The sequence below is a fragment of the Rhododendron vialii genome, chromosome 6a (assembly GCF_030253575.1).
Source record: "Rhododendron vialii isolate Sample 1 chromosome 6a, ASM3025357v1".
Classification (NCBI taxonomy): Eukaryota; Viridiplantae; Streptophyta; class Magnoliopsida; order Ericales; family Ericaceae; genus Rhododendron; species Rhododendron vialii.
The window spans coordinates 35,135,443-35,147,048 of record NC_080562.1 but is presented as its reverse complement, the minus strand read 5'-3'; the positions used below and the strand labels follow the sequence as shown (position 1 = coordinate 35,147,048).

The 11,606-nt window shown below is 38.6% G+C and overlaps 2 protein-coding genes and 1 long non-coding RNA gene across 3 annotated transcripts; 1 reads left to right on the top strand and 2 right to left on the bottom strand.

Moving 5' to 3' along the window:
- LOC131329502 (pleiotropic drug resistance protein 2-like) lies at positions 1–1,528 on the bottom strand. The gene is made up of 4 exons (XM_058362645.1): positions 1,402–1,528; positions 1,028–1,255; positions 654–825; positions 1–250 (listed from the first exon to the last, which is right to left on the bottom strand). Exons 1-4 carry the CDS (start codon positions 1,482–1,484, stop codon positions 170–172), a joined length of 564 nt encoding a protein of 187 aa, XP_058218628.1. The 5' UTR covers positions 1,485–1,528; the 3' UTR covers positions 1–169.
- A 2,203-nt stretch (positions 1,529–3,731) lies between these two features.
- On the bottom strand, positions 3,732–9,790 carry LOC131329300 (F-box protein At3g07870-like). The gene is made up of 2 exons (XM_058362385.1): positions 9,110–9,790; positions 3,732–4,050 (listed from the first exon to the last, which is right to left on the bottom strand). Exons 1-2 carry the CDS (start codon positions 9,743–9,745, stop codon positions 4,021–4,023), a joined length of 666 nt encoding a protein of 221 aa, XP_058218368.1. The 5' UTR covers positions 9,746–9,790; the 3' UTR covers positions 3,732–4,020.
- Positions 9,791–10,166: 376 nt separating this feature from the next.
- On the top strand, positions 10,167–11,606 carry LOC131329299 (uncharacterized). Its single transcript, XR_009200710.1, has 2 exons — positions 10,167–10,866; positions 11,167–11,606. It is a non-coding gene; the product is annotated as an uncharacterized LOC131329299 (long non-coding RNA).

Below are 11,606 nucleotides of genomic sequence, written 5' to 3'. Positions count from 1 at the left end.
GTCCTGGGAATCATAAAGCCTGAGAAGAGGTTCCAGAAACTGAGGAAGAAAGCAAATTGCAGCAACTTGGTAACCTGGGGTGAGTGCTACAAGCATCATCCCATACAACGTGAAGTAGAGAAAGCACATTTAGCACATACTAGTAGAACCACAAGAACTTATCAACTCTTCAGTGGAATCCAATCATGGAGTAAAGGATAAGACTATAGACGAAGGTTTGGATTGGAACATAAATGGTCTCTATTGCCACCTGCAAAGCACAAGATTCACAAGGACTAGATATTAGGCACAGTTTTCTTTTTGTTTCGTAATGTTTCTTTGAATTTGGGAAACAAGCACAATGTAGAGATTGAAAACACTGGTCCTTTTCATTTCAGTTCCACTTTTGGAGGGCGAACAGTTTCCGGGAGTTGGAAAATATCTTTCGGGTCTTTTCCGAATAGAGCGTTCTTTTAGAGAATTTTCTGGAAAACAGGCTTCGGAAACCCTTCACAGTACTTGTTTTATATGTGTCCTGGATAATGAGAACAGAAGACAGAAAACAAAAGAGATGACCCCAAATAAAGCAAGTGGCCACTATCCTTGGGAAACCAAAAGAGCTACCGAGTCCCCCTGACCACGCGGAATGATACAAAAATGTCCTCAACTATCACCTGAGCAAATGCATAAGGCAATGCTGAGTACATCCCAGCTGCTCTCTCATGATAGAAGACGGTTCTTTCTATAGCCACAACAGACTGCACTCCTGAAGTGTTGGTTCCTCCAAGAAACATGACAGCAACATCCATAGCTCCCAGTAGAGTTATCAGATCTTGTTGTTTGTGCCTGTTGGAAACATCATCTTGTTGTAAAGATAGTAATGGCACTGTATATTCTGTTCATGGATTTTGTGAAGGAAAAGTTGAAAAATCCACAATTGTTTCCTTGGTCTTCCTATAGTTTTCTTTTTCCTCTGTAAATCCCTTCACAAACCCAGAATCGAGACATAAGCTTATTGTGCGTTCAAAACATTGAGGATTTGAGTTACGTTTGTTCACCCTTTTCCCAGAAAATGACTCCAAATAAAATCTCAATAAGGGTTGTCATGACAAGATGGGTGGCATTGTACTGGGAATTCCTCCAGTAGGACCAATGCTGTCTCCAGAAGCAAGCTTTGCATTGAGTGATAAATGTTTGCGAGTACTTGGTGGGAAAATACAGGTCCTTGGACCCTGGTGGTGGGGTGCTCAGATCTTTGATGAGTTCTTCATTCCTCCTGAGGGGGAGAAAGAGTTGTTATATACTGCAAGACTAAGGTCGAGAATAGTTGAGTGCTATTTCTATTGGAAGTACGAAGAAATCAACCACAGAAAGTACATAGAACGCTCACAGATTGAGATCGGATTGGTGCGTTCTCCATACCTGTATAAATTAGTCTTGGCAAAGATTTCCGCAAAATCCACATCAAGTTGTGCCTCAACTGCAGAAGAGGTGATCTCTAGCATCCATGTAGCAGGATTGCTACCCTCTTTGATTTTAGGTACCCCTGCGATAGCAATTTTTCTATGATACCCCAATGTGGTATTGGGGCATGATGCCCCCATTTAATATGGGCATTTAGATAAGGTTTTAGGTGAATTTGAGTCTTTGGATCAAAGCCACCCCAAAAAAGTGCGGTGGTTTTGCCTTTTTTTTTTTTTCCAGAAAAAACGTCATTATATTTACCATGAACACTGGTTTTACCTACCATAGTTTATGCTAACACTTACCACGACAAAAGACTACACTTCAATGTTTTTGCCCTTTCTCTCTCTAACTTGTTCTCTAGGTAGCCGGTTTGGCAGGAAAATAAATTTTTTTGGTGCAAAAATGTACCTTTTTGCAAGAATTTTTTTAATTATTGAAAATTTATAAGTTCACAACACTTTTTGTCATATTCACAATACTTTTTGTCATATTCACAATACTTTTTGTCATTTTCCTAATCATTTTATAATAGATTATCAAATATTGGGTGAGAATATAAATTTAATTTAATAATATTTAATTTGTAAACAAATTTTTTATAACAAATTTTTGAAACTAAATATTTAAGCCAAAAAATTACCTTGATTTTAGATTCATGCTGTTAATATATTTCATTAAATTATTTTTAATTAAAAAGTATTTTACAAATATTATTGAGAAAACATTTATTCATTTATCGTTTTGAATAACTTACAATTAATGTTGTTAATATATTCCATTAAAATTTTACTTTGTGTATATATGTTTCTTATAACAAATTTTTAAAAATAATAAATATAAACCATATTATTTTAATAATCTCCTAATTATATTTAAATTATTTATTTGAAATGATTTCTGCAATCAATTAAGGTGATATTATAACAATTAGTAATGATTGACTATAGTAGTCAGAGCCAGTGGCCAATTGTATTAACGCTATAGTAATGGTTGAACATTAATACAATTGACTAAAATGAATTGGTTAGTCATTAGTAGATGACATGATCACTATCATGTCATATCCAATGAGTGATGATTGACTATAGTAGCTAGAGTCATTGGCCAATTGTATTTATGTTATCGTGATGGTTGAGCATTAATATAATTGGCTAAAATAAATCGGTTAATATACGTTGATAGTGATCGTGTCATTAGTAGATGTAGTAGTTAACAATAGTGTTGGTTGTGATCAATGAATGAATGCTACCATTGGCTAATATATGAGTAACCACTAACTATTGATTCATAATGGTCATTCCATAAATTATTTAGTTTTATTAATCATTGAGGTATTATGCTTTAATTATAAGGTAATACTAATAATGTAAAACTAAGTGACATTAAATTTAATATCTTAGTTACCTTTTTAACTACCCTTATTATGATCCATTAGTTACGTTACATAAATTCATACCTACTCATCATTAATGTCATACTTACCATATGATAAGGCTACGCATACTGCACTACCTGATCATTGTTACCACCATGACATTTGGTTGTTATTTCATGATGTGAATATCCCACGGTTTATGCTAGTACTTACTTTTTGAAAATGATACACTTACTACAGATTCAGACTTTTTCGCCAACTTCTTACGTGCAACAAGTCTAAAGTCTTACTAACCATCCTTACCATAATATAAGGCCACGCTTACAACAAAAATGATCAAACTTACTAATTAGTAACAATTACTTACTAATATAAATTAGAAAAATATATTGTGGTTTGCAATAGTACATACTTCTAGTTATATCAATATATCAGAAAGTAGTATCTCTATTTCAAAACAATAAAATTTCGGCTATTATCTCTTGATGCGATCATACCACGATTTTTGCTATGTACTACTTAAGAAAGCTTGTTTTAGATGTCATTCTAAGATCATTCTGTGTTAAGTATGTCTAGTTTGAAGTCAATACATTCAGTACTCGTGGTAAGTATGTTCATTGATATGGTGAGTAGCTTCAGTTGCCAAGAATTTTCTTGCCAAGTCTGTGCTAAGTATGTCCAATTTCAAGTAAATACATATAGTATTCATGGTAAGTATGTTCATTAATTTGGTAAGTACCTCCAATTTATGAAATACCCACCAAAATGGTAGGGTATCTCTCCATTTATCAACACTGATATATATTAACATTAACAGTTAGCAGCAGTAAATACACCAACAAGGTCAACCAAGACAGAAAATTCATCAAAACAAATAAGAGCCAAGACATCGCATTTACCAACATTCATCAAAACAAAGAAGGACCACAATGTGACCCACCATTGTTTCCCAATGCAAGTATTCAATTCGTCTTATACAATTTACCACTCCACACAAGTGTGAAAAAGATTACGTATTACTAGAAATGTTTCAACCACTACCAGGACTACACAGAATGTTACTCAACTAAGGATTCATAAATTCATTTAACACAATCTAGAACTCCCAGGACTAACGGACCACCAAAGTAATGATCGTTTCCCCAACCACCGGTCTTGATCTTGCTCAATGAAAGCCTTCGCCTGTAGGAGCTCGCTCTTTAATTGTTGGACCGTCTAGCTGAAGTTTCCTAAATGCACAAAGTAAACAAAGCCCAAATCAAGAAAAATTCCTTCAGATGTTGAATATTCAACAATAAAAGGGGAGAAATTACCATACACCAACTCTTTTAATAAGCAACAAATCTGCCATTCGTTTGTGAAAGAAATAATCCGATATGATGGTCATCTGCTCATGTCTAAATCCCAATCGCAACTACAATTCCACCATGCTAAAGGGAGTTTAAGTTCTCTGTAACTATAAGTTATGTTGGTAGAAATTCTCTTATAACGGGTGCTTGAATGGTAACTTCAGTAACAAATTCATTCAAGCATATTGTCGAACAATGGATAGGCAAGAACAGAAAAAAAAAAAATTACTACATGTAGATTAGTTTCAATGATTCACAAGCCATACTTTTAAATTTTGACATAGCTACCTCAGTAGCCCCAAGAGAAGATAACCCCTGAGAGCAAATCAAACAATTAGTGGGGAATCACTGGGGTGCCAACATATTCTACATGGGTTACCGCTTTCACACACAAGGGGGGGGGGGGGGGTGGAGAGAGAGAGAGAGAGGAGACAGTGAGGGATCGACTGGAGAAAGAGTGGCATAAATGGACTCTGTGGAGGAGCTATGGAGGAGATAAAGAGGCGTGGTCGCGTGAGGAGATGGAGGAATCGCAAAAATAAAATAAAAAATAGGGCTTTTAATTTTTTTAGTAACCGGTTTAGAAGGTTAGAGGGAGAGAGAGGGGGCATGGATCCAATGGTTGGGATTAAAAGAAAAAGATCAAGGGGTGGGGTAAAGAAAAAATGGGGGCATGATGCCCCAATACTGCCCTGGGGCATCACAGCCGGAGCCCCGCGACAAACTGCAGTAACTCACATATCAATCTACATATGTCTCCGTGTATTTGAGTTTGATTTTCTATACAGTCACATAATGAGAGATGGTACTTCAAAATATTCTACCAGGAGGTGAGAATTTTGGCCAAGAGGTTCAGCATGTATGAAACCCAAACAGTCAAACACCTCCCCCCCTCCCCCTCTCTTCATCAACAAGAGCTGCCAAAATAATACAATAAAGTTGAGAAGTGTGGTGAGCGCATCACAATCAAGTTGACCAGATACCTTTGTAGCCACATGATTTTTTTTTTGGCCATAGTTTATACATTAGTGGGGCTTAGTGGATGGTTAGTATGTTAGTCAACGGGGGTTGAGAGGCTATCCATAGCCTTTGAACTCCAAACCTACTCCCCGTGGGGCTCGAACACTGGCCACCATTGAGAAGACACATGAGCAAACCAACTCAACTAAGCTTATGACAGATTAAATGACAGATTAATCTGATTTTTCCTTATGATCAAATACATGGGTATCCAATCATGTGGCTATAAATGACAGATTAATCTAATTTTTTGTTCATATCACATGTTCAGTGAACCTACAGAATGAATGGCTTGGATAATGATGATCGGCAAACGATGACCACATCCAGGGGCTCTTTAACTAATATATGCACAATTATATCCATCTTATATGAGTTTCGATTCCAGAATAAATGTACAGTTCACAACGAAGCATTTAGGTAGTTCATTCGCTGGATTAGTCAGTCTATAGACTTATTCTCGTTGAAACTGAGAAATATGCTCGGCTGATGGATCATAATGACTTGGGGTGTGTGTGTTGTTGTTTTCCGTATGAGAGAGTGGGGTGTAGCTCCTTTTCTCGGAGTTTCTCGGATTTTATTAATGACTTGGAGCTTATTGACCCACCTCTTAGTGGGTTCACTTGGTTTGGTGCTCAGGAAAATAGTTACATGTCACGCATTGACCGGTTCTTGTTCTCTGCTTCTTGGGAGGAGCACTTTCTTAATGTGGCTCAGTTCGCTCTTTTAAGACCCATTAAGACCCATTTAAGATCATATGCCTATTTTGTTGGATAGTGGAGGGATTTGATGAGGAAGTACCCCATTCAGATTTGAAAACATGTGGCTATTGTCTGAGGGCTTTGCGGAAAGGGTGGGTGATTGGTGGAGTAATTATTCGGTGGTGGGGAAGTAGAGTTTTGTCTTGGCTAAGAAGTTAAAAATGTTGAAAGTAGATTTGCATAAATGGAATTTTGAGGTTTTTGGGAGGCTAAGCTTCAAAAAACTAAGGTCATTGATGAAATCCGCAGATGGGACATGAAGGAACAAGCTCGAGTTTTAAGGGAGGATGAGAAGACGTTGAGGGAAAAGACCAAAGAAGAGTTTGGGACGTTTGCAAAGTTTGAAGAGATTAGTCGGAGGCAAAAGTCTAGAAACTTGTGATTAAAAGAGGGCGAGAGGAGTACCCGCTTTTTTCATAGGATGGCAAACAGTAATCGGAGAAATAATTTTATGGGGAAAATTAAAATAGGTGACAGGTTGTTGGACAGGGATGAGGAGATCAGAAATGAAATTACTCTCTTCTATGAGGATTTGTTTAAGGAAGAGGGGGGGGATTCCGTCCTCGAGTGGATGATCTGGAGTTTGACACTATTTCGGTGGAGGAGGCCTCTTGTTTGGAAAGGCAATTTGATGAAGCAGAAGTGGTGGCTGCTCTTAAATCTATGAATGGAGATAAGACACCTGGACCAGGTGAAATGTCGATGGCCTTTTTTCAACACTGTTGGGGGCGGTAAAGGGGGAAGTGAAGGGAATGTTTCAGCACTTTTGGGAGTTCGGTGAGTTCAAAAGAAGTTTGAATGTGTCTTTTGTGGTTTTGATTCCTAAAAAGGAGGTGCAGAGGATATTCGAGATTTTCGGCCTATCAGTTTCTTGGGGAGAGCTTATAAATTGTTGGCAAAAGTTTTGGCGACTCGTTTGAAGAAGGTGGTGGGGAAAGTTGTTTCAGAATCCCAAAATACTTTTGTTCAAAGGAGGCAAATTCTTGATACGATTTTGGTTGCTAATGAATGTGTGCATTCCAGATTGAAGTGCGGAAACTCCAGGTCTAGTATGCAAGTTGGATATTGAGAAGGTGTATGACCATGTAAATTGGGATTTCCTAATTTTATATTATGGATCAGATGAGTTTCGGGGGGCAATGGGGGAAGTGGATAAGAGCTTGCATTTGTGAATGGGACTCTAGCCGGTTTCTTTTAGACTTCCAGAGGCTTGTGCCAAGGTGATCCTCTCTCCCCGCTTCTTTTCATATTGGTCATGGAGGTGCTTAATCGTTTGATTCAAAAAGCAGTGCAAGGGGGATTTTTGACCAGTTTTGAGGTGGGAAAGGTAGATGGTGAGGGATTGATGGTATCTCACATTTTATACACCGATGACACTCATATTTTTGGAGATCTACTCCCGGAAGACCAACTATAGCATCCCTTAGTGGCTCAACTCAACAAACTCCATTACTTCTTCAACAATCATCTAAACCACAAAATCCGTAAAACCCAATTAGCAGTTTGCCATAAGGTGAAACTAAGTTACTAGGCGTGACAATGCTGAGATCATGAGCCATGAGTGTAGAGAATATATATCTTATTACAAACACAAAACTAATATAAATTCCATTGCCTTACAGAAGACCTAGCATGGTAATATAGTGTTTCCATAATCAATTTGTAGATAGATCTTTAGAGAGAACAGAGTATTAATGATAAAGATCTCCGGGGGGAAAAATATATGGATAAGAAGAATTCCTTCACATTCCTTTTGATTTTTTCTTTTCCTCAGTAAATCCGTCTGCACATCCATGATTCCAACACATTCTAAGGCTGTATTTAGATCAAGGATATGGGAAGGAAATGGAAAATTTGAAGGATTTAAGAATCTTAAAAAATAGAAAGGGGAAAAGGATAAGGTATCCAACCAAAATCTACAGAAAAAAATAAAAACTAAAAAAGAAAAAGAAAAGGATAATGCATCCACTTCATGGCTGACACAACATTGCCAAGGGAGGCCAGTGTTGCTATTTGGTGGGGAGGAATTCACAGATCACAATCCAGGCCAGAGTTTCTACAATCGAAGGAAGGCAGAGACCCAAATTATGACATTCCCATGTGAAATCAAATCAAACAAAGGGAAAGGGAAAACAACATAACCATCCAGCAAAAGAAGGTTAAAGAAAACCTTGAGAGGATATACTAGGAATGAGAACCCGAAGGCCCATAAACATGATCAAGCTGTATTCAGAGGACTACATATTTCCTTGTCAACCCTTTCATCATTAATCTCTCGAACACCAATATGAACATACATAGCAATATAGCAATACTATAACATATTACATGTCTAAAACCATACTGAAAACCTTGCATAATGAAGTCATCGGTTCGTATCTTTTTTCACTTTCAATGCGATAGGAAACTAATATCACAAAAAAGTTAGCGTTAGGAGGTTCGAACCCAGGTTCTTAACGGTGCAACGCAATGGTGGAAACAAACACAATTCAGCACCCTCTAGCAACTTCCAGTTCTACTCCTCGTGTGCCAATTAACAAGCTACTTGAATCTAAAAGAGTTTCGTTTAGTGATACTCTTCATACTTGAGAAAACTAGAACAATCATTGTGATAAGCCACATCTTTTATAAGCAAAAGTCTTTCAGTTGTTCACTTTGTGGCCCCTTCTATTACTTGTTCCTTCTCAGAAGCCTAAAGGTGAAACAAGGCTACCCACATGACAAACTGCTTCAAACCAAGAAGGAAAAGAAGGAAGCCCAACAATGTTAGGCTTCCTAAAACTCATGGTTTTGGGATCATAAACCCACACAGCTTGTTTCCAATGAACCATTAAAACTTCGCCATTCTTCTGAACACAAAGAAACTGAACCTCTTCGCAAGACCACCCAATGTGATTCAAATTTATGATGAAACTCCTTGTCCAAGACTCTCCCACATTATACTCTTTCATAACCCAAACGTTAAAACAATTGTTCTCTTCCCAGTCATACTCCATTAGACCAAGACACCCACTAAACAAGGCCAAATTAACCCCACCTTTTTGAAGCTTACCGGCGGGGTAGGGAATTACGCCGAACACTTCATTTCCAACATCGAAACAGACAATAAAATATGACCGATAATAACCTGGCCAATGAATAACTCCATTTACACATACCTTCGAGTTGTAAAACCCCGAAATCTTGAAACTGGGAGCTCCTGCTGCTTCTCTCCAAACCCCTTCACTCAAACTAAAAACATACGACGCCGACCCGTCAATAACCTTTACCAGTTTATATTGATTGGTTTTGGGGCTAAACCCAAACCCAATCCCCATCTCCACACCTAATGACAGAATGATCAACTGTGGGATCTCGAATCGTAATGCTGGAATGATTAACTTGGGGATCTCGATTTGCTTCCCAGTACACGGGTTGATGACAAACATAAAGTCATCGATTGTGCGACGTTGCAAAAAGAGCAAGCCATTGCACGAATCCGTGACGCAAAAATCGTCCACATTGAGGGGCGAGAAAGGGATCTCGTTGCAAGGATAGTTGGATTGGGTTGTGGTTAGGGTGGTGTAGTACAACTGGGAGCGGAAGTGGGTGTCGCCGTTGAGGACGGCGGTGTTGAGGATGAGACTGGGGTTTTGGTCGTGATGAAAGGAGGCGTGATTGAGATGGGCTTCGATCAGGTACGGGTCGAGGGTTAGATTGAGGAAGGATTTGCATACGGACTTGCATCGGAGTAAGGATTTGACGGGGAGTCTCGATAGTATATTCACCATGATTTCTCCAGGAAGACTATCCATCTTCTGCTACGATTCTTCAGTGTGACCCGCGTTTTTACCTCACCAATAAGTCCAACAATGCTACTTTTCACGTACTTTTGTGAACATATTATTCACGGATATTTTTATGGAGTCCATATCGAAATTACACAAAATGATTCGAATCGTTCATATTTTTTAAAATATTTTTTGACGGGTTTCTATAACAATAAGAGCTTTCTCAGAAATCGAAGGGCAAAATAAAATGATTCGCCATACGATTTCTGAGAAGCCCTTACTGATATCCGTTGGAGCTGATTTTTTACGAAAACTCTCCAAAAATTATTTTAAAAAAGATGAGCGATTTGAATCATTTTATAAGATTCCGATATGAACCCCACAAAAATATATGTGCATGATATATGCACAAAAGTATGTGTGGGAATCATTACCGTTTCTTGTTACCCTTGACTCTCTCTCTCTCCCCTAAAACCCAATTCTTCCACCCAAACTCAACTGCCCAAATCATCTCTCTCTCCCAAAACCCAAATCGGTCAATCCAAAATCAATTCCCCCAAATCCTCTAGCTCCCTCCCCCCTCTCTCTGTCTCCAACGGGGTCGAGAAAGAGATTAGCCGTATATATATAGTTTTATGTACATAGAGATACAAATGATATAAAGAAGTTTATTACCGGCGAACAAAAGTAAAAGTGTAAACAACAAAACTTGAATTTGGGTTTAGTGAAATATCCATTTCGTTAGGTTTATAAAATGATAGAGGTCTAAGAAAAAGAAAACCACCCACCCCGAACTAAAGGGGAGGCACGTAAAAACTGATTTTTGCAACTTTGCTGTTTGATAGAAAAGCTTTATTCTCTGCAAAGGAACAGTGGGAAAGCTTTATTCTCTTAGAGCATCTCCGGTGGACTCAGCTCTTCTCCCTTTTCGGCTCTTCCCCGAGCGAAACCCATCAAAACCCTCGGCCAACAGCCTCGTCTCCCACCTCGTCTCCTCCGCGACTGCTACAGTACCACGTCAATCCTGGCGTGCTACTGTAGCCTCGTCTCTCTCTCTCTCTCTCTCCGCCTTCAAAGACACAGATCTGAGCCCGCAAACCACTGTATTGTCGTCGTCTCCCTCGCTGTCGTTGGCTCCAGCGAAGGTAAGCACCCTCCACTAATTTGGGTTTTGGTTGGAAAAAAACGGAACTAATTTGGGTTTGATTTGTGAAAAATTGGAACTAATTTGGGTTTTGTTTGGGAAAAAACAAACCAATTTGATATATGCTTCTGGGCTATATGCCGGCCAGCCGATCTGGTTTTCGATGGTGGGTTTGTGGATTTTCGATTTTGTAAATTTGTGGGTTTTCGACTGATTTGTGGGTTTGTGAGTTTTTGACTTGATTTGTGGGTTTGTGGATTTATGATTCCAGTGCTGATTTGTGGGTTTTTACTTGATTCAGACGGTGGTGGTGGTGGCTGCTGCTGGTGGTGGTGGTGGTGGGAAGGGGTGTTATGATTTTGATTTTTTTAAGGAGTTTTGATTTTTTTAAGGAGTTTTGAGATTCAAGTAGGCATTTGCTTAGACTGTTGGAAGAGAGGTGTATTTTGTGAGTAGTCAAAGTAGAATTTTGGTGTTTTGAGTAGTTATTTTGCTTAGGATGCACCCGAGGCCGTTGGAGATGCTCTTATGGTGGGTCGACCCAGTCGACCAGTCAGATCCGTTTGGACTGATCACTGAAGACGTTAGATTATAGGGCAAATTTTAGTAGTCGTCCTTATAATTTTATGTTTGTCTCGATTTTGTCTATCTAGTTTCAATTGTAACCAAATAAACCTTGTAATTTGTTTTTCGTCTCAATTTGGTAAAATCATTCCCTGTGTGAATGAAACTAACAGAAAA

What these genes read in the sequence shown, in the direction of transcription:
- LOC131329502 (XM_058362645.1), bottom strand. Translation starts at nt 1,484, where the DNA reads ATGCTAGAGATCACCTCTTCTGCAGTTGAGGCACAACTTGATGTGGAT. An exon ending in GCCAAGACTAATTTATACAG is followed by an intron (nt 1,256 to 1,401) that starts GTATGGAGAACG and finishes TCTCCCCCTCAG; the next exon opens with GAGGAATGAAGAACTCATCA. An exon ending in TGGGAAAAGGGTGAACAAAC is followed by an intron (nt 826 to 1,027) that starts GTAACTCAAATC and finishes TGTTTCCAACAG; the next exon opens with GCACAAACAACAAGATCTGA.
- LOC131329300 (XM_058362385.1), bottom strand. Translation starts at nt 9,745, where the DNA reads ATGGATAGTCTTCCTGGAGAAATCATGGTGAATATACTATCGAGACTC. An exon ending in CGGGGTTTTACAACTCGAAG is followed by an intron (nt 4,051 to 9,109) that starts GTATGTGTAAAT and finishes TTGTGCATTTAG; the next exon opens with GAAACTTCAGCTAGACGGTC.